Source organism: Alligator mississippiensis, chromosome 9 (assembly GCF_030867095.1).
Source record: "Alligator mississippiensis isolate rAllMis1 chromosome 9, rAllMis1, whole genome shotgun sequence".
Classification (NCBI taxonomy): domain Eukaryota; kingdom Metazoa; phylum Chordata; order Crocodylia; family Alligatoridae; genus Alligator; species Alligator mississippiensis.
Genome location: NC_081832.1, coordinates 7,852,139 through 7,879,581, shown reverse-complemented (window position 1 = coordinate 7,879,581; position 27,443 = coordinate 7,852,139). Strand labels below are relative to the sequence as shown.

General features: G+C 40.5%; 1 protein-coding gene across 1 annotated transcript in view; it reads left to right on the top strand.

Annotated features, from left to right (window-relative positions):
* The window catches only part of ZNF831 (zinc finger protein 831), a 34,404-nt gene extending 17,250 nt beyond the window's left edge, over positions 1 to 17,154 (top strand). Inside the window, exons 4-5 of the mRNA XM_006271762.4 lie at positions 13,019 to 13,179; positions 14,034 to 17,154. Of these exons, the coding sequence (XP_006271824.1) occupies positions 13,019 to 13,179; positions 14,034 to 14,867 (995 nt within the window). The 3' untranslated portion in view covers positions 14,868 to 17,154. The remainder of the gene's footprint in view (positions 1 to 13,018; positions 13,180 to 14,033) is intronic.
* Positions 17,155 to 27,443: the final 10,289 nt, after the last annotated feature.

The window sequence follows — 27,443 nt, the reverse complement described above, 5'->3', positions numbered from 1 at the left end:
TGCACACCCCTGACATACTTATAGGCTGCCACCAAGTCACCCACTTCAGATTCCTCCATGTTCTGCAGCATGTGAGAGAAACTGGTTCATAATTGGAAATATACACACCAAATCAAGGAATAAACTAACTTCTGAAAGAGTAGAGATGCTTGTTTCAATACGTGCAAATCTTTAGTTTTCTGAAGTCCATGATGATAAAAATGATGGTTCAGATTCAGAATCAGAAAATACTGATATTTCAGAAACTGAGTCTGACTCTGATTAGTCAAAGAAACTTGCGATGCTAATATTTTCAAGGATATATTTGATTGTTTAAATGGCATACTGGTTTCATGTGCCAAATTTTGTCTCCAGCCTTAAAGGGATTTTTTTTTCTGAGCTCTTTTTCTAAAAATATGAGTTTCTTTTGCTTTTGAAGAGTGCTGACTGTATGGAGGACACTTTCTAATTCCAGGTAATAAAAACTTCCTTTTGTTTACTACAATGCTGATGGTTTCTATTTTCAACTTTTTTTTTTCCTAGTTCTCATGAACTGGCAAAAACTAAGATATGCATAAGTACCTTAGGTTGCAGCAGCTTGTAGCTCCATCTGTAACACTAATTACAAATAATTATTTTAAATGCCTTAGTTTTATTCAAATAATAATAAGGCACTTATACATTTGATAAATATACCAAACATTATAATTTTATGTGCAATTAAGTTATACATAATATATTTTATGTCCTTAAAGTAGCAAAGTAAATGTAGATAGATAAGACAATAAATATTGCATATATATAACATTTTCCCCAAATTTCCATTTTTTTCTGGAAAAAAGTTTTTTTTCCATGGCTTCAAAATTTCCAGAAATTTTATATTTCTATCCCCAGCACTCCCAGGCCGCCTTAAGCATGTCACCTAGTAAAGAATGACTTTGAAATGAGTCAGAGGTCACTGTGGTGTATCATACCCTATATATAGAAACTTCCAATGTTCACTCTATCTGCACTTTGCAGGAACCAGTTTCTACCCCCCTCTCATTATAATTCAGTCTTCTCTCAATATTTTTGTTATAGAGTCATAGAGAAATAGGGCTGGAAGGGACCTCCAGAGGCCATTTAGTCCCACCCCATAGGCAACTGGTATAAGGGTATGGGGGGGGCACGTGCCCCCCCTGACAGGGCCATGGGTGGGGAGGGAGTAAGGCAGGAGCAACCAGCAAAGCCCAGAAGCATGGAAAATACCCATGGTAGAAAATAGGCATAGCTACACCTAGACCATCCCTGACCAGTGGCTGTCCAACCTCTTCTTGAACATCTCCAGTGATAAAGAGTCCACAGCTTCCCTAGACAGTCTATTCCACTGCCTCACTATTCTCACAGTGAAGAAGTTTTTCCAGATATCCAATCTAGATTTACTTTGCTGCAACCTCAAGCCACTGGTGTGCATCCTCTCTGCAGCAAGAGAGAAAAGGTGCGTTACCTCTTTTTATGGCAGCCCTTCAAGGATTTGAAGATTGCTATCATATCTCTTAAGCACCTTTTCTGAAAGCTGACATGCCTCACTCCTTTAGCTTCTCCTCATTTGACTTACCTTCCAAGCCCTTGCTTGTCTTTGTTGCCCACCTCTGAACCCTCTCTAACTTCTCCTTGTTCTTTTTAAAATGTGGAGCCCAGAACTGCATACAATACTCCAGATGAGGTCTAACCAGTGCCGAGTAGAGACTCACTATCACCTCTCATGTCTTGCACCTAATGCTTCTGTTGATGCAGCTCAAAACCACTTTGCCTTTTGTGCATCTGTATCACACTGCAGACTCATCTTGAGTCTGCGGTCTCTCAAGACTCACAAGTTTCTTTCTGTAGAGCTGCCGTTCAGCCAGGTGGCCCTCCATTTTATATTTGTGTTTTTGATTATTCCTGTCAAGGTATAGCACCCTGCACTTGTCTGCATGAACTTCATCCTGTTAAATCTAGCCCAACTTTCCAATCTGTTGAGATCCTTTTGAATTGTGCTCGCATCAGACAATGTGTTCAAAATCCTTCCCAGTTTTGTGTTGTCTGCAAACTTCTTGGAGAAGCTCACTATGCCAGCAGCCAAATCATTAATAAACACGTTGAACAGCACTGGGCCCAGGATAGACCCTGTAGGACTCTAAACCTCCTGCCATTCTTACACGGACTTGCTAATAATTACCCTTTGCTTATGACTATTGAGCCAGTTATTTATCTATATTGTAGTAGTTTTATCCATCCCACATTTCTCCAATGTGTTTATGACAAGGTCGTGTGGGACTCTGTCAAAAGCCTTACTGAAGTCCAGTTAAACTATATCTACAGCATTCCCTTCATCCACCCAAGTAGTTACTTTGTCAAACAAGGAGATTAGCCTTTCCTCCTTCAGATGGCCTTCCTTAGGATCTGCTCCAGGAACTTTCTAGCTATTGAAGTGAGGCCCACCAGGTCCTCCTTCTTGCCTTTTTTAAAGAGTGGCCCTTTTCCAGTCTTCTGGTACCTAGCCCATCTAACATGACTTCATGAATATCATTGCCAAGGGCTTTGAGATCTCCTCTGCCAGTTTCTTCAGGACCTGGGGATGAAACTTATCCAGCTCTGATGACAGCACCATCTTAGCCATGCTTTCACTTCCAGGATAAGATGGTCTCTGCCTGGGCCTCGATCGATGAGAACATCACTTGTGCTCCAGGTTCCTCAGTCCTCCTGCCAAAAGTCTCATAGTCACCTCTGATCTGGTCAGTCATTCCTGGTATTGCTGATGCCTACGTGGACAAGCAGGAAGGGGTAGTAGTGTGAAGCATGGATGAGCTTCGGCAGACTCTGTGATGTCCTGAATTTGGACTCCAGACAGGCTCCTGGGCTCCCAAATCTGGATGACAAATTGGTGTCTCTGTCCCTCAACAAAGGGAGTCACCAACCACCACCACTTTTCTCTTCCTTCTTGATGCAGCGGTCCTGTCCTTGGGACCTTGCACTTGCTGCTCTCTAGGTTGCTGCCTCCTTTGCCTCATGCCTGCAGATGTCCTCTCCTCTGCCTCTTCCTCAGCAGTTCCACCATTGTTCTCCTTTTGTTTATTTTTGAAAAACAGTAAAATAAAAGCCTCCTTAAACTATATGCCCAGCAGGAATGAGAAAGATTACATCCAGACAGCACAGAAAGAAAAGCAAAACTTGAAATCATGCACATTTCTTTTCAATTGAATGTCAGCTGCCAATTTTATCTCAATTATATGTCAGTAGCCAATATCAATAGTACACAGTTATGAATGTGGTCTTTTGCCTCGGGTGTCTGGCTAACTTCAAAGATTTTCAATTGCAACTTCCTTTTAATCTGTTTGATTTATGAAGAAAGATAAAAAAGGACCAGGGGTGAAATCTTAGCCCCACTGAAGTCAGTGACAAAACTCCCATGGATTTCATTGGGGCCTGGTTTTCACTCCAAATAGTTATGGATTGGGTAAACAGAACTAAAGGGCGCATCCAAAACCCCTGCCCAGACATTCATTGACTTCAAAGGGCTTTAGTCACTGGGGTGACAGCTGCTGAGAAGACTCTAACTTAATATTATTCTAGCTTGGGAATGCAGACAAACACTCAGTGTTTCACAAGAGACCCATGTCACCTAGTATTCCCAGCCTGTGGAGGTTTGTCAAAATTCAGACCTGGATTCTTATGTATCAGAACAGAAGTGTCCATAAGGCCTGGTATTAAAGAAGTGGCACTTGCAGTTCCATACTTGAAGCAGAGATGGGCTTTTCACATAAAGCAGTGACTTAATTCTCTTTTTAACTTATATTTCCCCCTAAGATTGCTTGAACGAAAAATAAATATACCTACAAATTAACTGCCTGAATCATTATGTCCTGTCCTGACCAGGGAAATATCTAAATATCTAATATATATATTATATAATATATATATATATATTATATATAGATATCTATATATATCTGTATTATATATAGATATTAGATATAGATATCTATATATATATAGATATAGATATATATATATGTCTCCCCACTGTATTCCAAGTCAAATTAGCCAAAACAAATTCCAAATCTCAGAGTCAGTCCAGAACCATAAGTGCCCCTACTATCGGCAAACATCCTCCACCCCCATCTGGGGCTTCAGATGTTTCCAAAACCTTTGTGTCTGCACATGCAGGCGTTAAATCACATGAATGCTGTGTGTGGACTGACTCAGGACTAAAGTCACTAGCAGCTAGCTGCCCCACCAGTGGATCAGGGCAGGGGGCTGGGACCTACCCTACTCTACCTAGCTCTTTCCAAGCCCCGTGCCTCGATCATGTGATTGGGCCATGGGGCTGGGACCTAACCCTAACTGGGACAGTTCCCAGCCAGCCCTGAGCTGTGCAGCAAAGTCTGTATGTACAGCCCAGAGCTGGCTGGGGACTGATCGAAACAGGACAGTCTCCAGCGACTTCCAGGCTGCACTGGTTCCTTGCATAGCCTGGTGCTGGCTAGGAACTGTCCCGGTCAGGTGCAGGTCCCAGCCAGCTCCAGGGTGGGCAGGGAACAGTCCCCATGCAGGGAGCTCCTAGCCCCTGCTCCACAATCACAATTGCTCCCAGCCTGGTCCCAGCTCCATGACTGCAGAGGGGTGGCTGGAAGCATTTTGCTGCTGGGGCAGGGGAACATGGTCGTTACCTGGGCACGCAGAGTGGGAGCTAGGGAGCTTGTTCCCTGCCCAGCTTCATGAGTGTGGAGCTGGGGGGAGAACAAGCTCCCCAGTCCGTTCACCCCCAGCTCCATGTGCGCGGAGATGGGCAGGGAACACTCACTATTTGGCCCCTGCCAGCAGGGAGCTCTCAGTGCCAGCTCCGTGGCCATGGGGCTCCAGCTGGGAGACCCTTATCTTCCATCAATGGTTCTGCAACTGCAGGGTTGCTGCTGGGAGACGCTTATCTCCTAGCCTGAGCCCTGCGACCATTTAGCTCAGGCTGGGAGATAAGGGTCTCTCAGCCCCGCACTCCTCAATCACAATGGCAAAGCAGGACTGGGAGATAAGGATCTCTCAGGCCCCGCTCCCCAATTGCGATCTGAGAGCAGGGGCTTGGAGCTCCCTGCTGTTGGGGAAGGGGGACATAGTCCTCATCCAGGCTTCTGTGGCAGAGCCTGCCCCACCAGCAGGCAGCTCCTGGGGGCAGGGAGCAATCTCCTGTCCCTGGTAGATGGCTGAACGGGAGCAGATTTTGCTCCCAGTCAGGCATCTACACGAGGGTTACAGTGCCGTTACTAATGCCGAGTAAATTTGCTACTTGCATTTGCAGGTAGCAAATTTCCTTGGTATTAGGGAAGTTTAGTGTGAAGTAAGCATGTTCATACGTAGCTGCTCATGCTTACTTTGCAGTAAAATATGCGAATCCAAAGTTAAGTGTCTCATGTAGACGTGCCCACTGAGTCATAGAACTGTTACAGAGGGTGGCAAAAGCACAAAAAGTCTGTAATATAATCCTCTGAAATGTATCCCCCATGATTTCTGAAACAAAGGAATTTAGGTGATAGTTTTAATAATTAACTGAATTTAATTAATAATTTGTACTTCTATAGCATTGTTGCTATAGTCCTCTACAAAACTTAAATAGTAATTCAGTTTCTTGATACCTTGTTAGGAACATAAGGAATCAGAAATTAAGCTGCATCTAGGATGGACCCCATCCAGTTTAATGGTAATCAGAAATTTAATTTTACTTCTTATCTGAAAGCAGAGCCTTTGGGAGCTCAATATCCTGGTTCAATACTTCAGTATTGACTCAGAAAGAGAAGTGCTCTCAAATCACCAGCTGCCCCTGCTTGCAATAGCTAGGTTGAATTAACTGCAAATAAAGTTGTCTATACTCTCTCTATATATGTGTGTGTGAGGGGGAGAGAAAGGGAAACTGTACAACTCAAATATGGTAGAAAAATCATGGATTGTGCTAAACACATAAGACAAACAATAATGTCCATTTTTCTGACATGTTAGCACATTCTTAGTTTACTTAATGTTCTGCACCAGCATATTTTGCAATGCAAAGTATTTTTAACTTTTTTTGCTGTCCTGCCAAAAAAATTATGTACTTCTACTGCAGAATTCATTAACCTTATGGCCCTTTTTAAATAAAAGCATGGAGTGAAGGAGTAAGCACAGAGCAAGCTCTGTTTTGGTTTAATTGCCAAATGTATATAAATTAGCTTACTCTAGAAATTTGCTAGCACTCTGCTGAATTTCACAGGTGATCTGCACTGCAGATTTTGGGAATGGCTTCTCACCAGGCAGTTGCATTTATATGCACAGAGGGAACTGTAGTGAAGACAGACATTCTTTTTGTAAATAACCAAGTCTCCACGTGTGGTCAAATTGTCCCCCAAGTCATACGTAGCCGTTCAGAAATTGTTAGAATAGGCCTCTCATCCTGCCCTGTATGACGAGGGAGAACATTTTTTTTTCTGTTTTCTTTATAGCAACCATGAACATATTTGAAAACTGGTACAGTATTATGTTCTTGTTTAATCTTCTGTCAAAACTAAACCTCCCTCTTACTCCAGCTTTCTCATGTGGCTCACATTTCTCCAATGATCATCTCTGGATCCCCTCTAGTTTTTCTAGATTCATCTTCAAGCCAAGTGCTCAGAACTGGTTTGTGCCAATTAGAGCAGTATACGTCTCATATGGCTTGTATGCAATGCTTGCATTAAGGCAACCCAATTGCTTTTGCTTATTTTACATTGATGACTCGTGTGATGTTTGTAATCCACCAAACCCTCAGATCCTTCTCAGAAGTGGTACTGCCAACCCAGTTCCCCCTATTCTGTACTCATGCATTTGCTTTTTCTTCCCTACATGTAACATTTGTCTTCATTGTATTTTACATTGTTATCTGTAGCCCAGTTCTCATATTTATCAGGTTCATGTTTGTAACCTGTCCCCACACCATAACAGCACTACTGTTCTTTACCCTATTTATCTTCATCCAGATACACGTAACAGATCTATTGCTTCCTCTCTTTGGATCTCAGAATAAACATACACATTTTTGACATGGAGTGTGATGCCCCCTTCTTTTTGTGTGCCAGTTTTTCCAGAACAAACTGTACCACTCAGTATTGATATCCCAATCTCCTGAGTGATCCCACCAAGTTTCTGTAATGCAAATTAAATAACTATTTCCTTTTCTATACTATGACTTTCAGTTTATCTTGCTTGTTCCTTATTCCTCGTGCACTGGTATATAATAGGCCTTGAAGCTGCTTTGTAGATTTGTCTAGCATTTATTTTCATCCTTTTATGGTTTCCCATCACTTCTCCAAAATGAAGCCCCTCCTCTTGATCCTCAACCCTTGATCTTAATTGTGCATTTCCTGGTTGTTTTCTTATTGCCACCTGTCATTGGGCAGAGTTTAAAGGCCCATATCTCCACATGTATAACCATGCCTAAAAGGTGGCCATGCTGCAGTTGCAGCACAAGAAGCATAGGAGGATTTGTGTCATTTGTGCCCACCCTTTGGCTGGTACTTTGTGCAAGGCTGTGCTTTATGGCACAATCCATGCCCATGAAACTCTAGTCCAGTGGGAGCTGACATTTTAGGCACTGTGCCACAAATTAATCCCATACCCTCCTCAAGTGCCTCTCCGATTTCCTGCTACCACCCAATCTGCTGCTTTGCTTTCTGCTGTAGCCCTGTGCTCCTTGCCCAATCTGCCACTGTGCTGCCTGTCCCTTCCCCAGTCTCCTACCCGCCACACACAGGCTGACCATGCCACTTGTGGTACCATGCTGCAGGTTGGCCACCCCTGCTCTACACCACCATTTGTGACCTACAAATGTATGTCTCGAGGTAACAGAAAACTAGTGTTGACCATGGTGCTGAAATCAGGGAAGCGTATAGTGTTTGGTACATAAATAATGATATTTATTGAGTTTTTAAATATTATTTTTGTTCTGTGTTTAACTAGTACTCGTGAGTAAGTACAAGATTCAGAAACAGATGTGATTGTAGGCATATTCCTATGCACTAGGAAGGGAATATAATCTGAAAATTAGAGAATAGAGACCTTGACTAAGACTAAGACTAGTTTCTACCAGGTTTTGAAAATACTTAGCACCTACATTTCCATCAGTCAGGGATCTAAAAGTGATTTTCAGCTACTACATTTACTCCACTGGCTGAATCTTAAGAGGTTGGAAATATCACTCAATTTTCCTGAAGACAAAAACGGAGGTGCAGAGAGATTAAGTTATTTTACTAAAATCAAAAAGTAAATTAGTAGCAGAGGCAGGAACAGAAACCAGATCTTTTCTTGCTTGTGTCTTAATCATAGAGTCATAGGGTTAGAGGGCTGTGCTATTCAGCATCTTGAAAACCTCCAGTTTCTCCAGCTAGAGATTCTACAACTTCTCTAGGCAGCATTTCCACTTTCCTAGTACTCTGACAGTAAACACATTGTTTTTCTGAGATTTACTCTAAATCTGTATTGCTGCGGTTTAAACCCAGTGCTTCATATCCTGTATGGTAAGGGAGAACAGTAGTGGGCTGCTTCTTTATGTCATTCCTTCAGGTATTTGAAAACTGCCAAGATGTTCTTCAATCTCCTTTTCCTGAAACTAAATAATCCTAGTTTTCTCTCTCTCCTCATGTGCCCTGCCTTCCTCCCTAAAATGTGAATCCCAGAACTCCGCACAATACTTGACGCAAGCAACATCAAAGAGAGCAATACTATCACCTCTTTGTCTTATATACAATACATCTGTGAATGCAGGCCAAAACTGCATTTGGGTTTGTTTTTTTTGGTAACTGCATCACACTGCAGACTCATATTGAGTTTGTGACCAACCAAAATCCCTGATCCTTCTCAGCAACACAGCTATCTAGCCAGTTATCTGTCCTTCTATATTTGTGCATTTAGGTTTTTTTCCCCAGGTATAACACATTACAACTCTGTTGGATTTCATCTTTCTATCTGGCCTCCATTTATCAAAAACCTTTGGAATCCTACTCCTATTCTCTAACGTGCTTACTATGCCTTCTGTTTTGTGTTGTCTGCAGACATAATCAGGAATCTGCTCCTTCATCCAAGTAATTAAAAAAATGTTAAACAGCACTGGATCCAGAGCAGAACCCTGTAAAAACCCCATTTGAAACCTCCTACTATTTTGACATTGGTCCATTTATAGTGACTCTGGTAGTGATTATTCAGCCAGTTCTGTATCCACCTCACAGTAATTCTATCTTGTCCATATTTTTCCAGTTTACTTGTGAGAATACCATGTGGGACTGCATCAAAAGCTTTAGTAAAGTTCAAGTATATTATGTCCACTGAATTCCCTTTGTCCACTAAACTAGTTAACCTATCAAAGAAGGGTATCAAGTCAGTTTGGCATGATTTATTTTTAACAGATCCATTTTTGCTGCTAGTGATTGCCCCTTTATTTTTCATGCGTTTATAAACTAATTATTTTATCATGTATAATTACAAAGTTATAGAAAGCATTATGCAGTTGCTAACTGTAACATTAATAACTATAAGAATTGAAAAAGGCTGAGGAAAAACATTGGCTTGATCTTGTGGGGCCACAGTGTGGCTGAAGTGCATCACTGCCCAACAGCTACCGACTGATTTGTCCCTTTTGTGATTAATTGGAGCACAAAGTAGCAACACACAGTGCCAGAAAAACAAAGATACCAAATTACTCTCATTAATAAAAGATTATTTTATTGCCATTTGGGACTGTTTTTATTTTCTGCATATCCTCGCTCTGATGTTTCTCATTTTATCTTCCTTACTTCAGCTGCTTAGCACCAGTATCCTTGGAGATATGAGCCAGTAGTTGCAACATACAGAGCCTGAGCTGTGTTCACGGTGACAGATCTTTGCCTGTTCTGCCTGTCACTGCCTTGTGCTTAACTAGACTAGATGTTTCTGATTCTGAAACCTTGTTTGGATACTTCTTGGCCCTTCTTTGACTTGTAAGTTTATGTTTCACTAACATTTCTTCCTTTTTATTTATAGAATCATAGAAAATGAGGGTTGGAAGGGACCTCAGGAGGTCATCTAGTCCACTCCCCTGCCCAAAGCAGGACCATCCCAAGCTAGATAATTCCAGCCAGGGCTATGTAAAGCCAGACCTTAAAAACCTCCAAGGATGGAGATTCCACCACCTTTCTAGGTAGCCTGTTCCAGGGCTACACCACTCTCCTAGTGAGCAAGTTTTTCCTAATATCTAACGTAAACTTCCCTTGCTGCAACGTTAGACCATTGCTCCTTGTTCTGTCATCTGCCGCCAGTGAGAATAGTCCAGCTCCATCCTCTTTGGAACCACCCATCAGGTAGTTGAAGGCTGCTATCAACCCCCCTACTCAGGTTTCTCTTCTGCAGACTAAATAAGCCCAGTTCCTTCAGCCTCTCCTTATATGTCATGTTCTGCAGGGCGCTAACCATTTTTGTTGCCCTCCGCTGGATTCTCTCCAACTTGTCTATGTCCTTTCTGTAGTGGGGGGCCCAAAACCGGACACAGTACTCCAGATGTGGCCTCACCAGTGCTGAATAGAGGGGAATAATCAATTCCCTTGACCTGCTGGCAACACTCCTACTAATGCAGCCCAGTAGCCATTAGTCTTCTTGGAGACAAGGGCACACTGCTGGCTCCTATTCAGCTTATTGTCCACTGTAACCCCCAGGTCCTTTTCTGCAGAGCTGCTGCCCAGTCAGTGAGCCCCCAGCCTGTACTGCTGCATGGGATTGTTCCTCCTAAGTGCCAGACTTTGCATTTGTCCTTGTTGAACCTCATGAAATTCCTTTTGGTCCAATCCTCCAATTTGTCTAGGTCACTCTGAATCCTAGCCCTACTATTCCACACAGCGTGGTGTCATCTGTAAACTTGCTGAGGGTGTACTCTGCTATCTTCCCGCTTGTAATGGAGATATTGAATAAAACTGGCCCCAGGACTAATCTCTGGGACACTCCACTTGATACCTGCAGCTAACTAGACATCAAGCCATTGATCACTACCTGTTGAGCCCAACGATCCATCTAGCTTTCTATCCACCTTACGGTCCATTCATCCAACCCATACTTCCTTAGCTTGCTTGCAAAAATGCTGTGGGAGACTGTATCAAAAACCTTGCTAAACTCAAGGTATATCGTGTCCACTGATTTCCCTGCATCCACAGAGCCAGTCATCTTATCATAGAAAGCAATCAGGTTGGTCAGGCATGACTTGCCCTTGATGAATCCATGTTGACTATTCCTGATCACTTTCTTCTCCCCCAGTGACAAATGGATTCCTTGAGGATCTACTCAATGATTTTTCCAGGGACCAAGGTGAAGCTGACTGGTCTGTGTTTCCTTGGTTCCTTCTTCCCTTTCTTAAAGATAGGCACTTTATTTGCTCTTTCCCAGTCGTCTGGGACCTCCCCCAGTTGCCATGAGTTTTCAAAGATAATGGCCAGCAGCTCTACAATCGCATCAGCCAACTCTCTCAGCACCCTTGAATGGCCCCATGGACTTGTACATGCCCAGCTTTTGTAAATAGTCCCTAACTGCTCACCTCCTTCCCAAACTGTGCTGCCTGATACAGTAGTCTGCGAACTGACCTTGCCTGTGAAGACTGAGGTACAAAAGACACTGAGTAGTTCAGCCTTTTCCTCTTCATCTGTCACTAGGTTGCCTCCCCCATTCCATAAGGGACCTACACTTTCCCTGACCTTCCTCTTGTAGCTAACATACTTGTAGAAACCCTTCGTGTTACCCTTCACATCCCTTGCTAGCTGCAACTCTAATTGCTCTTTGGCCTTCCTTTCTTTGCTTCTATTTAAAATCTCCTCCTAGTATTACCCTTTACTGCTTTTTAGCCCCCATAATTTAATTTTTTTCTTAAATATCTATTTTAAAGACTAGATAAAGACTGCAAAAAAAAAAAAAGGATTTGAGAATATTACTAAACATCTGCTTCAAAATTATTAACATATCTTTATTATGTCCCTTAAGGATTTGTACAAGCTAAATTTCATCGTATAAACATAAATAATATAAAAAAATTGTTGTTGTAAGCTGAGAGCTCATCAGCTGGAAGCAATATAGGAACAGAAAGACCTGGCTGTAATAGTTGATCATGGGATGGCCATAAGCCAGCAAACTAGTATTGCTGTAAAAAAGGCAAAAGCAATCTTACAAAGAGGTAAAGTATTTCCAGTAGGGATAGGGCAGTATTAACACCACTGTATAAATGCATGTAAGACTTCATCTGGGGCACTGTGTACAGTTCTGAATTCATTTGGGTGACCCCAAACTGGAGTAGATACAGTGAAGAGCTGCGTGGATGATCAGAGAATAGAGATCCTATCTGTTGAGAAGTGGCAGATTTAGCTTGTTTAACCAAGCAAGATAAAGGGTGAGAGGAGACAGGACTGGTCTTTATAAACACATCATAGTGGCAAATGGGAAAGAGGGAAGGACTAAGATAAAGGAAACTGCTGGCACACAAATAAATAGATATAAACTGGCCATGAATAAATGTAGGCTGTAAAACGGAAGAAGCATCAGAGTAGGGAGGTTTCTGAACATTCTTCTACCAGGAGTAAGATGCAAAAAACCTACCCTTTTTTAAGATGAACCACAATCAGTTTATGAAAGGGATTATGATGTGGCTGCCTTTAACAACAGGGGAATAGACCAATGACCTAGAAGGGACCTTTCAGGCCCATGTTCCTATGAAAAAGTATTCACACAAGAATATTCATACAAATAGTATTTATACAGAAATGTTTCCATGGCCATCTTGGAAACACAAACACCATTATGTGCCAATCCAAATAGCGGTTACTCAACAGCACAGTTGTGGCTAACAGTTTGCCAGAAATCCACCAGATGAAGTGGGTTGACATACATCACATCAGTATTAAAATTGACACAATCTAACGAATAACGAGTCTGTCAACAGATGATATGCAAATAGTTTGGTCAACTCCAGCATATGGAACATCACTGTGCATATTTCAAATCTCTTTTCCACCAGATGATTATCTACACGTGCCAGAGGACCCATTTTCTCCCCGCTCAGAGCAGCCAGTTTCCAAAAGGAATAACCATAAGAAAGAAGACAGGAATAACTCAGGAATATTTTCGCCTATTGGGGATTCAAGCAACATCAGGCAAAGTGACAAAGTGGATAGAAAAGTAGGTGTTTTTCTTGTAATAACCTGAATTATGTTATATTGCACAAAAATCATATATCTTTCAAAAAAATTAAAATTTCATCCAGCAGTTGGTTTAAAGTCACCCTGCTGCCATCTTGTCCATATGTTTTACTCCTAGTATTTGTCTGTTCTCAGAGAATGTGACTAGGATGTGTGTAAGCACAGAAGAGCTTGCTTTAATCTTGTTATCTTGGCAGCAAGAGCAGCGAAGGGCTCAGATGGGCACTGATTTGCTGCTGCATGCATGCTCAGGCTCCTTGGCTGGGATAGCTTGGCTAGGTCAACACATACTCTTGGCTGCAGGACAGGAATAACCATCGTTACAAATCTACTTGGAAAGGCTCTACAGCAAATGCATGGTGCTGTGTATCCATGCTTCATTCTCTTTGATCTCCTCATATTGCTTACAAACAGAACGGCCCTACATTTTTCACACACAGTCATAAACACTCCCTTGCAGAACGTACATAAAATAACTTACTGTGAACAAAGTCAACCAGGCAATGCATAACAATGCATCTATAAAACACAGACCTTTAGCATTGCCTGTCAATCATCCCACACCTCCCCAAACAAATAACTAAAAGATTTTCCGTTTGTTGCTATTGCAACAAAAGAGAAAGCAAATTTAATCACGGTTATAAAACCGAAGGATCACATTTATGTCTGTGCAACTCAGCTGATCTCAGGAGAGTTATATCAGAGATAAATCTCTGTCATATTGATACACTCAATCAAATTGTTATTTTATTCTCTTGAAAAGGGATGAAATTGCCTACGTTTGAAATTTTTATTGTAAAATTTGCATTTCTTATTTTTCTCCATCTGTTGCAGGAAGCTTCTAGGCTAATTAAAGAGCACTCAAGAGTCAATCTCTCTCTTCAGAAGACCAGTGCAGCTCTGGGGCCACCTGTGACACGACACACCTGCTCATCGACTCCAAACACAGCCATGCAGCAAGCCAACAATGACTTGAACATTTGTTGCTTAGTGACTCAACCTCTCATGCTTCAGCAGTCAGCTCCAGCGCAGTCACAGTCAAATGCTATTTCTGACCCAGTGGGGTCCTCCTTTTGGTCTTTTCCTTTTGACTTTATAGGTACAGGGAAATGTCATCAGCATGACATTGTGGGCTCAGAGGTTACCAGTCCTGTTTTCTTATGGCCACAAGCAGATCAGAAAAATATACTTAATGGAGAGTCACAAGCTCAAAGATTTGCTCCATTAGACCTATTGGTCCAGAGCTCTGAAAAGGGGAAACATTTGATAGAAGAAAATGCATATGCATCTCCAAAAGAGAAATTTACTCCCAGTTCCAAAACCACGTGTTCAGCTTTGTTGGGATCAAACAAGCCTTGTGAGACAATCACAAGAACTAGTTTGCCTAGTATAGTACCTACACAGGGCACAAACTCTTCTCATAGCAGCCCTAATAGATGTCCGGACAAGAGTCAAGCCTACCTGCAACCAGATGATCACCATGACATTGAAACTAGTGCTTTAAAGGAGCCTTCATTTCCCTTCAGTACCACAGAGGCCACTGCTACCTCTGCAGCACCTTCCAAGGCATACAAAAAGAGAAGTTTAGAGATGATGAGGAAGCAAACCAGAGTTGAATACGATGACACAAGCAGTGATGATGAAGACAGGCTAGTTATAGAAATATAGCAAGATAAGGTTCTGTGGTATATAGTGGATGCCTGTATAATGGGTACATTAGGGAGGGAAATGAAGACATTTGCACATAATCTATCTGCCTTTCTGAAGCACCTTAAAATTAGAAAAGCCATTCCTGCACATAATAGGCATAATTCTCTCCTAAACACAGTTCTTCTTTACGAGGACTCAGGCTCTTTTATACATTTTAATTATTTTGTAAGGAGCAAGGAGGCAGTTCAATTACATATTTAAATGCACAAGGAAAGTGTACTGTACCTTGGCTCTCAACTTCATCAATCCTCCTTATAAATCCCACATAATATCTACAGCTCCTAGCTGCCACTGAGTATTATAAAGACACTGCCGTGCATTTTTTCACCAACAGAGATACAACAACAACCACCTTCTTTAACATGTAAGCTGAGAATTTACTGGAAAAGACATGGGGATATATTTTCATCCCAGTGCTCCTCTCTTCAGTAATCATTTCCATCTTTACTGGGCTTTATAGACATACTAGAGAGGAAGACATATTCCCCCAAATGCCTATGTTACTGGGAGAGGCCAAACAAATAGTGCTGTTTTTCCATGCCGCACAAATGGTAAATGCTTCTTTGTGATAAAATGACACAAGCATGCACTGTTTTGTGTTTTGTGCCTTTTCTGCTGAGATCTACTCAACTGTTTTATTCTTCTGCTCTACTTGGAAAAACTGGGTTTTAATAATTATTATTTCTTTGTAATAAGGTTTTTAACCCAGAGATTTTCTCTGAATCTGTTTAAGTAATTTTTATGATGCATAATCTGATAGAATTATTCCTTTTAACTTACTCTGAAGTTTAACTTAACTGAAAACAGGTGACTTTTCTCAAAAAACTCTGATCATGTAAAATTGGTGAAAACTGACATGGCATCTATTTTTGGGAGGTTTTGATACCAACCTGTTTTCATGCCTGCCATGTAAAGCAACTCATGTTGTAAAACCCAACCCAATATTCACTGGATTCCACTTACACAATCAGTTAAAACAGCACTTGACCAAACTTATACACTTATACAGCATAGTTTAAACTGACAGAGAAACTTTGAAGCCAGTGCACTCTTATACTACAGTGAGATTTTATACTTCACTTTGCTATGACTTTTGTATGATTTTGAATCTTATATACAGGGTCTTATGGATTAATTTACATGTGATATTCATAATTACTTGTACTTAGAGTAATCACACACAGGTTAGCTGATATAGGTCCTAGTCATATTTTGGCCTAGTGTACTATGTGCGTATGTCAAAGAAATAAATGCACATTGTGAGAAGTGAGTGCCAGATTGCCAGTCCTTCTGTTGACATGTGTAAATGGGACCAATTGCTAAGCTCTAAGCTGTCCCTTTACATTAATTTGCATAACACAAGTGATCATAGTTGCAGTTCTCCATGCAGAAAGCTTTTTATATTTAGCATCAAATTATGCTTGTGTAAATGTTTAATGTTAGGGAAGCAGATATCATGATCAGAGTGTTACACTGACTTCTAATTTATTCATACTAGTGTGGACAAAGATTGGAGTTAGTTGGATTTCTTTCCTACTTCAGGATATAGATAAGGAATAATTCATAAACTGTATATTTCTCCCTTATAAATATATCAAAGTATTCTTGTCCAAAACCATAGAGCTTTCAGTAGTGTTACTGTGGGGCTTTGGATCTTGATTATGTTGAAGAATACTGGAATATTGGTTTAATGAGGTTCATATTTGTGATCTCCCTTTTCTACTTCTGTGAATCCCTGGGTCTCAGTTTTGGTCTCACTTTTTAGATTTTGGTTTCATAACTTCAGTGTAAATGCCACAATCTTTATTCCTGATTCATAGGAGTGTGAGTAAAATCAGAATTAAGCCCATTAAGCTTTCAGGTCAGTGACCCTGTGAGTACTGGAGCTCACAACTGTCATTACAATTTATGACAATTTTTTGTTAATGTCAGTGGGATTTCTGTGTATGGAACATTGGCAGGATACGGCAAAATAGTGACTTATGCTGAGAAGCTTTATGCAACAGAACAAAAATGTGGATATGTAGTTTCTGTTTTAGGAGGCTAAGAAGAATCAAAGGCATCAACATTGATGGATGGCAATGCCCTAAAAATGACATATTTTTGTTGAATAAGCAAATTTATAGTACCTGAAATACTGTTTTATTGAATGTTGATAAGACTGATGCAATTGACTTATTTGTGCATTATTAGATTGTTCTCTTCTTTATATTGCTAAATTATTTTGTTTTGATAAAAATAAACCTTGAAGGTCACAATGACACTCAGATTTTGCCCATTATTAAGGTTTGGTTTCCAAAAATGCAAATACACCATGAGCTGTAGGTGGGAGGTTCAGGCAATGCAGGATGGTGGCCAAGTTGAGTACAACCCACAAGTGTTTTAGCAATCACATCTTTCCCTTAATACATAACAAAAACAAAACCAATCTCCTGTATATTTCTATTGCTAGTGAATATGTACAGCAATAATTTCTATTCCCCTATGGAAAAAATATTTACAAGCAGATATCATGGTTATGGGAATTTTTAAAATTACATATAAAATTTACTGTTGAACAGGAATAAACTTCTAGTCTATAGAATTGAGCCAGACATACTAGTGGTAAATTTGTTAACAGTGAGCGTGTCTACATGTGCACCTGACTGCGCAGTTGTTACTATGTAGTCCTGACGCAGTACAGGTCATTTCTGACCCTCCTGTGCAGTAGCAATGAGCTCGTTGTTACTGCGCAGTAGCAGCAGTGTCACTGCTTGTGTCTGCTGATGCTACATTGCCATAGTGACGAGCTACATCGCCATGGGGCGGGCAGGACAGCCATGGCGGGGGGGACCGGGAGGGTGGGGGGGAGGTCAGGGGGCTCATGCAGAGCCCCCCCATGTAGTATGGGGCAATGGGGGAGGGGGCAGGGGATTCTTGCCCTCCACCCGGCAGCACCTGGTGAGTAGGGCTTTTTTCTAAAGCACTGGGAGCTGGGGCAGGCGGGGCAGCCTTGGTGGGACTGGGGGAGCAGGCAGGGGTCAGGGGGGCTGGGGGAACAGACAGGGGATGAGGCCTCACAGGGGATCCCCCATGGTCCCCTCCCCACTCCTGCAGCCCCCCTTCCCCACCCCCTACTTACCAGCTCTGAGTCCGGCTGCAGCTCCCTGCAGCAGCCACCGGGGACTGCCCGAATCAGTGAAGCTCTCCAAATATTTTCCAAATCAATTTAGAGAGCTTCAAATTGATTTGGACCTTTTTATTGGTCCACTGATTGGATTCGGATTTGGCCACCGAATCGGGCCGAATCTCCTTCGAATTGGATCACCACCCAAAGCTTTGCACAACCCTAATGAATAGCAACTGAAAACAGTACTGCTGCAGTGAAGTACATTAAGAATGTGTTTAACTCCCATGTACTTAAGTGAGACTGAAGCAAGCATTTAAAGTTACACACATGCTTAAGTGCTGTCTGGATTAAATACTTCCCTGAAAGACTAGTATGACAGGCTGTATTGGGATAATCTTGCCAAAACCCATCAGCCAAATCTCTTTAAAGTTACTGAATGTAGTGAGAAAAATACAAAACACTTAACGTTTAGAAATTTGAATGGATGGTTTTCAAAACAGTGATTAAAAAAGAAAGGTTGGGTATAGCCAGACAGCTCTTGCTATCTGGCTTTGAAAAAAAAGATTTATTTTTTCCATTAGACAAAGTTACAGCAGAAATAAACCTACAGTTTAGGAAGCAACCTTTGCATGAAAAGCCAAATACCGTTCAAAATCTTTTTCTTTAACCTGTCACTATCTATCCCTTAGTGTCAGGATTAAAAATACATTATAATGTTAAGGGTCCAGATGACAACTTATGTTTAGAGCTAGGATAAAGTTTAAGAATTTCTTACATGAATTACAGCATTTTAAATACTCTAGACTGTTCTGACTGATCTAAATGCACAAGGAAAATATTTGGATTCCCAAATATTAATGACTTCTGGGAAACCATTGTGTTATTTGAAACAATGCTGGGAGGGAGAAAAATCTTTGGCGTGTCAACAGACTCTTTTTCAAAATGATTTATTCCCAGTCTGTTACTGTTGTGGTTCAGGGTTTTGTGCTAACATCTTCATTAGATGACATGATTAAAAGAAATTTCTTTTCAATTCCACTTCCATTTTAATTTCCACTACTTTCACCTTCCTCATGATCTGCCAATATTATTGGCAACAAGAACTTTCATTTCAACTTCTATCAAAATGGCTCCTGGTCATTACATATGAAAACCTGACATGAGGTTTTGTAGAAACATATGTGTAGTTCTTCAAAGATGCAAAAGTGGAAAATCCAGAACCCACCTACTTCATTTGATCCAGCCATAGAGAAAAGCCCTGCCAAGATTTCTGAGGGGCACCTGTCTGCATTCTTAAGAAAGTAAGGAGAAAAGATAACCAGCCCCTTAGACTGGAATGGGAACTTTCAGAACAGCTGTGGTCCAGCTGTTGGTGATGTAAGAAACTTTTAAAAAATAAAATCAGTTATTTTGATGTAGACAGTCTGTGATACAAATATTTTTAATCATATCGTTGTTGTTAAGTAATCAGTTTCGAAGTGTAATTTTAGATCCTTCACTTACAAACATTCCAATAACAGTGAGTTATGGATGCTGTTCAGAGCCAAGCTGTGCTATCTTTATTTTACATTTTATAAATGCAGTTTATTTGCTGTACTACAGCTTGCTCTGTTTAGCTGAAACAGAAAAATGGTGATTTTAAATGAGAGAAGAAAATGTACTTAGGCAGTGGATTTGGTGTCAAGTATCTGGTCTCATGCCAAAACTTAGAAATGGATATTGAAACAAGAGTCCTTTACAAGTATAACTTATATACAACTTTTATAATAGCATGTTCACTTAATTGCACTTCATCAGCCATGCAACCTTTACCCCATGGAGTTCACAGGGCTACTAAATCTCAGCCCTTTTCTCATGCTGCAGTTGTAAAAAAAAAATCAATGCAACTTATCTTTAATAAAAACAAAGGGTTAATGCACTATTTCCCAGGGGTCTTGGATTACCTGGTCATAATTCTGGGACTCTTGATCTCCGTCCTCATACGAACTGACTGATCAAAGAGTTTCTGTCCTTTGAGAATAGTGCTGCAAATGACACATTCAGCCATTACTGTTCAAAGGGTCTGATACCAACATCATTTAATGCTATATACCAAGAGCAAGTACACTTGAAGTTGGGCTAAGATAAGACTCATGCAACACCCTGCAAACTTCCAGACTTCTGGGCCAGCTCTTAGTTCACAGAGGCAGCCTTGTGGGCCTCAGTCCAACCAGAATTTAAACTTTGGATCAATGCTGGGAATCACAGGACTTCCAAACTTCCTGCTCCAGAGCCAATGTTCAAGGTGGGGTCCCTGCTCTGCCAAAAGGGGCCTAGGAAATCTAATAAGAACATATTGTTCAGTGAGGGCCATCAAGGCTTTCAGGGGCCCTACTGTGGAACTGGGAAGCTAGAGCCTCTAAGGCGCACAGCTCATTCTGTTAAGACTATTAGGCACCTGACAACCTAGAAGCACTGGGAACAATAGCTGAGCTGGGAAATCTTTTTTAAATATTTTTTTTTAATTTTCCCTTCCACTGACCTTTTTCAAATTCAAATTTTTGTCTGCCACTGAATGAGGCTTTTCTCTGAATTCAGTCATTTCTTGCAGAAGAAGTAATTCCACCTTCCCAGATCAAAATTAGGCTATTTGGATATGCCACAACAATAGAAGTGATGGCAAGACGAGACCCGCAAAACAAAAAGGTTTTATCTGTTTCTTGACTACTGAAAGCTTTTGACACATTCCAAGCTCCTCATAAGCAAACAAGAAAGGTGTGGTCTAGAAGAGTTCATCATGGGATGGATGTATAACTGTAGTCAAAAAGTAAAGGCCATTGGTTCACCAGCAAACTAGGGGGGCATATCAAACAGCATCCTACAGTGATCTGTCTTGACTCTAATTCCATTCTATATTTTCATGACCGGTGTGGATGAAAGAATAGCATGTCATCATCGAATTTGCAAATAAGGTGAGAGGGATTGCAGGTACCTGGAAGACAGGATGAGACTTCAGAATGATGATCAGTTGGTGAAGTGGTCTGGAAACAATAAGATGATATTCAATAATGACAACTGCAGAGTAATCCACTCAGGAAGGAATACTCGAATACACAAATACAAAATAGGGAATATCTGACTGCAGTTGAACTGCAGAAAAAGATTAGGGAAAGTTAAGGCAGGATGCAAAATGAATGAGTCAATAATGTGTTGTAATTATAATAAAGGCAAGCATAATTCTGGGATTTATTAACAGGGATGTCATAGGAAGTAATTATTTCAGACTCAGCTAGTGTACTGCATACAGCTTTCAGCACTACATTTTAGGAAAAATCAAGGCAAATTTGAGAGAGTCCAGAGGAGACCAACAAAAACTGATAAGACATTTAGAATACATCACACTGAGAAAAGTTTGTGAAAAAATTGGTTTGCTTACTCTAGAAAAAGAGAAGGCTGAGTGGGAACCTATTAGTCTTCAAACATGTATGATACAAGGCCAGCGATAAATATTTTTTCTAGTCCAGTGAGAAGTTAACATCTTATTTTGCAGCAAAAGACTAATTGCATGAGTAGTTAAACACAACAATAATATAAAATCATGTTAGATAAACATATGCTGGGATGTTCAAGGTAGATTAGCTCATGCCTCAGGATGGATTTCAATGACCTCTTGAGGTCCATTCCTGTTTATTTCTATGATTCTAAGTTTTTTGTGGCTCTTACTGGATCACCATGTGCCTAGAAGGCATTGAGAAAATGAGGACATTGTTACTAACATGCCCTGCATTATTCTGCTTTACCATGCTGAAAGTGTTTTTTGTGTTTTGCATCTCTTTGTGGCATCTCCTAACACATGTTCCTGAAACCTCCTAAGCAGAGAGAAACACCAGTTTGGACGGTTATTGTTAGTACTCACCACAATATATTGTGGTTTCATCTTTGCTCCTAAGCCTTACTTGCACATCAGGTTATATTTCAGGTATTAAGAAAAATGCTTTGTGAGACAGAGGAAGGGATATTAGCAGTAGGATGTACAGTCTTTCACCAGGGCTTGAGTGGGAGACTCTCTCTTCTACTGGCCAAAAGCTGTTACTAGCTCATAGTAAATGGCCTGTGAGAAAATGGCTTATGAACTCAGGCTGGTTTTTAATAATAACCTGTAAAACTAGCCTGAGAAATTCTGTTTAAGAAAGAAAGAGAGAGAGAGAGAGAGAGTGCGAGCGAGAAAGAAAGAAATTGAAATGTGTTTTTCTTCCATGTCAGAACAATTAAGAGATCTTTCCAAGTTTTTCACAAAAACTTGAGGATAGAAATCTGCCCCAGAACAGCCAATTAGTTGGGGCGCTCACTGGGACGTTGGAGTCCCCGTTCTGAATTTGAGGCTTGACATCCCAGATATATCCCCGAACCAACTGGTAATGTTGTGCCAGATCTCTCCTTTGTTATCCGTAGAAATTCTGTCCTGTAACTGAAAAAACCTTGCCAATAAAAACTGAACTGCAATAAGGGCGTTCCTCTCCTCTATGGCCCACCTCCTCAAAAAAAAAAAAAAGATTTGATGTTTTGACATTTTCTGATAACAGTTTATCAAGCAATTCTCAGCTAGTCCTAGTCATCTGCTCCCATGCCAGTCACTACAGAAGTTGGAAGTGGTATGTTGGGCATTGTCAGTAGAAAAACTGACAATGAATAAAATACACCAGTGCACTAGCATGGAGAAACTCAGACTGCCACCATCTGTGATATATTTACTATGTGACTTCAAGAATCTATCTTCAGTGTTGAGGATCTGCCACCGTTTTGCACAGTAAGGTTCACTTTTAAGAGTTAATGCAGAGCTCTAGGGTCATATTGCAAATGTAATATTTTGGGGGTTCAAAAGGATGCTTCAGTAGCACCTAGATGAGCATAAGAACAAACAAGATCCTACTGGAGATTGCCTCTGCTTTTCCACCCAGCTGCCAGGTCCCTCATGCAATGGTACGTCGTTTAATGAATTTGCAAATGTAGCAATATGTTGAATCCACACGAGGGCACCAGGCACAGTGCAAAATCTGTGATGCTTTATGCTTTTGAATCAGTGCCAGTTCTGATGTATTGATGCTTCACTCCAAGCAAATCTGGTTAGCTCAGAAATGCCTATGAACATGCAAGCAAACTTCACATTCAATCTTCTCCTGAATGGTACTATGGCTGACTGAATGGTACTTATTAATTCAATAAAAATGAGTCATTGCCATGATCACTATTAAACACCTACATTTACTAAAATGGACTGTTAGCAAAAGTGGATGTTTCTTATTTTCCTCTTCAGATAGGGAGGAGAATTGTGTTTTTTTATTTCAAATCCTATTTATTACATTATTTTGTAGCAGATCTTTCTAACTGGATGCGGATCTACCTGGCATACCCCGCTCATGTACGGGGTGCAAGCTATAGTAAAGTAGTGGGCTGCAGTAGTGCCTAGGGAGGGGCTGTGCACTTCACCCTGGCAGGAAGGCCCCTGTGAACTATCCCCGGTCCATAAGGCCTCTCTCAACAATTTGCTAATTGAAGCTTTGTATTGAAATTGCAATCCTGTGAGTCACATGAGTAACCTTACAGCTGCAAAATCTGGAAGAGCAAACAGCAACAAAGGTGTCCAGAGGGTAAGTTATGGAAAAGTTAGGGGTGTTACTTTTAATGGAATCTGCTGGAAATAAAGAGACTTCAAGGTAATGTAAAAAAATATCTTTAAAATTCTGAAGAAATGGTTTTAATCATAACCAAAACTAGAGACAAAATCCCCAACCTCAAGTATGTATACTGTAATACTTTGCAGTGGTATCCTTTGATGCAAGAACCCACTTCAAAGTAAGTACAAAGATTCACTGCTAGCATCACCAATTGTAAGTGTGGACATTGCAGTTACTGCTGTATTGTATATTATACAGGCACTGGATCTTCCCTGGCAACGGCAGCATGTTATGAATAACTTGCTAAGTTCTCATGTCTGCCTTATTTTTTGAGTTTTGTACAGATGCCAGTCCTCTGACATTTACTGAAATTATCACACAAGTAGCTGCTACATAATCTTTAATTTTAAAAGGTAGCTCTTGGCCATAGGACTGCTAAAACCTCTTAATCACACATTCCAACGAAGAGTGAAGATTGACATTGCAAATGACTGTAGGAAAGATGGAGGAAGATGATGAAATGGAGAAGGGGTGGCATAAGGAGTGGGGTGAACTGAAGAGGAATGGGAAACTGGATAGAGTTCTTAAAACATGACCCCCACTAAGTTTTACTTTGCACAATTAACACTTCTCCAGTTTCTAACTCTGCTAGCCAAGAGACAATTCTCGCTCCACTGTATTAGCTTCTAAGTTATTTTGATGGATAAAAACCCCCCCAAAAACAAAAATGAAGTGATGCCTACAGCTAGTCACAGCCCTTTAGATGACCCTTTTGGTTATGGGGTGGATTTTCAAATGCACACTTATTTGTCATGTGCACTGTCACAAGGACCTTTATACATTTGCCTTTTTTATGCAAGCATGCATGAAGGATATGTATGCACATATTTAGTTTACATATACAGCTTAGGAGCAAAGCCATTAGTTTTGTCCTAAAGGGCCATGTGGCAGTACATCTAGAACTGGAGGCTACAAATCAAGGCTACTAGGTTCTGTTCCTAAGTCTGCTATTGACTTCCTATGATCTGTCAAAGGTCATGAAAGCTAGTTGCTTCTGTTTGTCCAAGTGTAGAAAGGTGACAATAATACATAGATAGATTACAGGATGCTGTTAAGCTTAATTAACGTGTTAAAGTACCTTGAGATGCTTGGGTGAAAGGTGCTGTAGAGGGACACAGTGTTATTGTTCTCTGGAGCATGACGCTTTTAGGTTGACATAGCTGCATGATAAGCTCTCTACTGAGAAGAAGAAAGCTAGTTTTTATTCTTCTCAGTACGAGTCAATGAATGAATACTGACTTCTCACAACAGCTGCCTCTGTGGGCTACTCTATACTTGAATTAAAAAATTCCAAGGTCAGCCAACCAAGAGACTGGATGAACTGGACATTTTGGGGAGCTCTGCAACTGAGTTAAGAAGTGATCTTGTATCTTGGGTATGTGGACTTTGGCTGTAGCATATTAGTTCAGTTAGATAGCAACATAATATGTTCCTATGTATTCTTAGATTAAAAAGAAGGTAAATGCTCTCTAATATAGCCAGCGATATAATCAAAAGTTCAGTTTATTTTTTAATCAACAGATAATGTTTTATTTCATCTTTATATGTTTGTGGCTTCTTTTGTATCAATGATGGAGCAGCCAGGATAGCTCTGCTTTGCATTTATTTCTCAAAAATGCAATATGTATGGAAGAGGCAAAGTTTTCTTTGGGTGATGCATTTTATTGGATCGACTACGTAGTGGGGATAAAGTCAGACAAGCATTTGAATGCAAGACATTCTTCCTCAGGTCTGATCACAAGGAGTCAGGCACAGCATTGGAATAAATTGGCCCAATAAAAGAGATCACCCTAAGAAATCCTTGTCTCTTCTGCAACTTCTGGACTATTATGGATACAGCAACATCACTCTTACACTACTGTATGCATGGAACATGCTGCTGGTAAGAAATATTTCAAGATTAGGATGTATTCAGGAAAAGATCATACTTTTATTATTCTGTCTTCCAAACAATCAGCAATTTGATGAGCTCTTCAAGCTTGCTTGATGGCAAACAAAGTATTCTTGTTTCTCCAACTGTCCCTAGATGTTACATAGACCCCTTACTAGCTGTGTTGAAGCCCATAGGCTTACATACCCTGTTAAGCACATGTATAAATCTTTCCAGGATTGGGAAGTAGCTTGTCTTTCTGAATTCTAACTAAATGCTGAACATCAGCATCTTTAAGGAATCATATTCTTTTAGATGCAAGGCATGAAGCGATATTCTCAGCTGCACCATGTTTGGACTCTGTGCAGCTGAGGAGAACAGAGATGACAAAGTGATGCAAATCCAGTTTAACACTTTAGGTCTGGACAGCCTGTTTTAGTGTGTGAAAGGAGTAGAGAGAAATTCTCTCTCTTTTCTAACTTTCTTGCACACTTATGTACTTAGAACCACTGTCTAGCCCTAAAAATCTTTATGTGAGTTGGGTGGACTGATAACATATGCACAGGTTTGGGGAATGAAATTGAAAATAAAGCCTGGCCTTTAACTTCTCAATGTCTTGTGTTTTTTTTTTTACTGATAAAGCGGGACACTGATGTTCCTTAAGTGCTTTGAGACCATCAGACAGAAAGAATAACAGATGTACAAAGTCGACTGGCGTACCCTAAGTAGCACACAATTTTTTTTTATTCCAATTGTGCACACATCCATCTTATGAAAGACTTTTGCATAAGTTTGTTGATTGAGGTGTTATACAAATGTACTGGCTCTAAACGGAGCAAGATTCAGCCTGAAAATGTTATGCTGTCTGTGAGGCCTTCTTCAGAAGTTGACCATATCAGAGAAAGCACAAAAAAGCTGCCTTATCCTGTGCAATATTATGAAGCTTAAGGGATTATTCAAAGGAGGATTTACCAACTTGGGCTGATCAAAAAAATATGGACAAAAGGAAAATAGTAATTATCCTTGGATGCTTGATATGAAAAGCATAAAAACTAGATGTTTTTATTTGTACCAGATGTGCATATACAGATGTGAATTGTTGGATGACTGTCAGAAAACTGGAACAAGGGAATATCCATAATTAATAACATGCCCATGAAAACATGTTCCATACTTCAAAAAGAACTCAGGTGCTATCAAATCTGAGAGTACCTCCTTGCCCCCAAGATGTTGACAAATTGGAAGGAATTCAGAAGAGGAAAACACAAATGACTAAGGAGATGGATGATTTATGAGGAAAGATTAAAAGAACCCGATTTCTGTTCTTAATTATATTGGTGCAGATTCATTAAATTCAAGGAAGATGTACCAGCATAACTAAGAGCAGAGCCTGATGGAACAACGTGCTGTAAGGAATACAGTCACTGTTTACAAGTATTTGGAGAGTGCATTCCCCCAAGAGGGAAAGGAACTAGTAAGTAGTTTCAGGAAGGTAAAAACAGAACCAAAAGTAACAGGTTTTAAAATGAGCAGAGAAAAAAAAACTTGAAGCCAGGGAATACCCCGTCATATACCATGGCCTGTGAGAGGCTTTATTTGAGACATTAAAAAGCTACAACGAGGAGGGTGAAAAATAGGATTAATTCTATGCCCAGAGGAATAGGGTCTAGCAATGATTCTCAAGAAATGGCTAAGAAACAAGTTGAGTGGTTGCTGGTATCCTCCTCACTTTCAAGGAACATTAGCTAATAGCTATTCCAGATCTTGGTCCTTTCGCCAGCCATGAAGATTATGAGTCCAAGGCACATGTGACTGCACAAAATTCTTCTAATACACCTCAA